The sequence below is a fragment of the Clupea harengus genome, chromosome 3 (genome assembly GCF_900700415.2).
Source record: "Clupea harengus chromosome 3, Ch_v2.0.2, whole genome shotgun sequence".
NCBI lineage: Eukaryota > Metazoa > Chordata > Actinopteri > Clupeiformes > Clupeidae > Clupea > Clupea harengus.
In genome coordinates, this window is record NC_045154.1 from 7,684,422 (window position 1) to 7,686,304 (window position 1,883).

The 1,883-nt window shown below is 42.8% G+C and overlaps 1 protein-coding gene across 1 annotated transcript in view; it reads left to right on the top strand.

Moving 5' to 3' along the window:
* Nucleotides 1-941, top strand: part of st8sia2 (ST8 alpha-N-acetyl-neuraminide alpha-2,8-sialyltransferase 2) — a 5,897-nt gene extending 4,956 nt beyond the window's left edge. The window contains exon 4 of the mRNA XM_031562058.1: nucleotides 872-941. Within this exon, the coding sequence (XP_031417918.1) occupies nucleotides 872-941 (70 nt within the window). The remainder of the gene's footprint in view (nucleotides 1-871) is intronic.
* The last annotated feature ends 942 nt before the right edge of the window (nucleotides 942-1,883 follow it).

Below are 1,883 nucleotides of genomic sequence, written 5' to 3' on the forward strand. Positions count from 1 at the left end.
CACATTGATAACGCAGTAGACTTTTTTACATTGTTTTACTCTTTCATGTAAGTTTACACAACTTTGTATGTGTTGTGCATTTGTGTAAAATAACAGTATCCCAGATAATAATTTCCCAGCATCAGGTGAAGCCCTTTTCACCCTGGGCTGACTTCTCAAAAAGGAATGCTTCCACTTAAATTGATCACGACAAAGCCCATGATTTTGAGCAGACGGACATGAAAGGACTGTAGATTGTGGCTGAAAAGCTTCTAATTTGCGGGCAAGCCGATTCTCACTGCCTTCCCCATGGAGGGCCATGGCTAGGGTAGGCCTGCAGCTGCGTGCCGGAAGGTTCCGAAGAAGGCATGGGGAGGAGTTTCGCCTCTGTATCTCCTCAGCCTGTCATCCCAAAGCTGCCGTTTCAAGAGCTTCCTTCCTGAGATGAAAATGACAAGAAATGTCCTCCTATCTCTCTCTCTCTCTCTCTCTCTTTATCTGTCCTCTATCCCTCTTTCTGCCTTTTTATGGCCCTCTCTGTGGCAGCTGCTGCATGAGTAGCCTAACGCATCAGCCTCTCATTATAAAATCCGGAGGACGACTTCCTCAGTTATCAAGCTCGTTTCAGATAAGGCCATTGTTTGTGCACACACACTTGCGGTGCCAGGGAAACTGTGGGGCCTTTCTGTGACGCAGCTGTGCTGGGTTGTGTGTTTCTACTCGCTGCCTCATGAGCCAATAGAAAGCTGGGGGTTTCAACACACCAGGCCCCGATATCACTGATAAACAGTGACAATGTGTTTTCTAAGTACAAGAAAAACAACATCAAGTAATTATACTTGAATCCAACACATGAAGACATTTACATTTACATTTTTTTTCTTTTTGGCAGACACTTTGATCCACAGCAACTTACAATTGAGAAAGTCAGTGAAGTCACAGTTAATCAGGAGACCTGTTGAGAGTTAACACACAAAGTTCTAATTCTGATCAATCAGACCAAACTGGCATAGAGAGTAGAGAGAATACAGTGTCACACATACAGTAGGCGTGACAGTGCAAGGAGTGTTTGGGTGTTAGAGGTGTTGGGGAGGAAAAGAATGGATAGTGTTAACCTTTTCTAACCACAAGACTGAACATGCTTTGTTTTTCATCTTCTTTTGCATGGGTGTATTGTTCTTAAAGATCATAGTGAAATGGTGCACCTGGTGAAGCCACAGGTTTCTGTTACCATGCAGTTTGAATTTCTGCTTTAATGTAACATGGAGATTTAAGAATGAACATTTTGACCACAAAACAGTGAAAGCTAAAACCCAGATGTCACCGGTATTGCATGTCAACTGCTTGTTTACTTTGAAACAGCTGTTCACATACTGGCTTAGTATTAACAGTCGCTGCTTGCTAATAAATTCTATGACAGGTTCCATTATGGCAAGTAGATGAACAAATGTCAACAGTTCACTCATAAAAGAATAGAATCAGGCAGATAACTAGTAAGAAATCCAATCAAACAGGAAGAGGCCACTCCACCCGAGGTCCACTGGGCCCAGCGGCGGCATCCACAGTAGTCCCTAATATGGAGCATAATCACTGAAATGGCATTGCCATATCCAAAATAACAACCAGGCCCAAACTCCCAGACCTCTTTAAGCAAGTCCCCAAATATGGACATGTTCTGCCCCTAATGGAATGGAGTAGAGTGCTACATGATGAGATGACATCATGATGTGTCATCTCTATGTCAGTGAGAAGTGTGTATCTGCACTCTATTTTACATGCGCGTATATATGTGTCTGCGTGTGGACAGAGGAAAGGAGAGATACTTCAAACCTAATGTGCCACATGTCTCCTTGTAATGAGATACAGCAATATGCACATGCAAATTATTGTATATTTAAAGATAC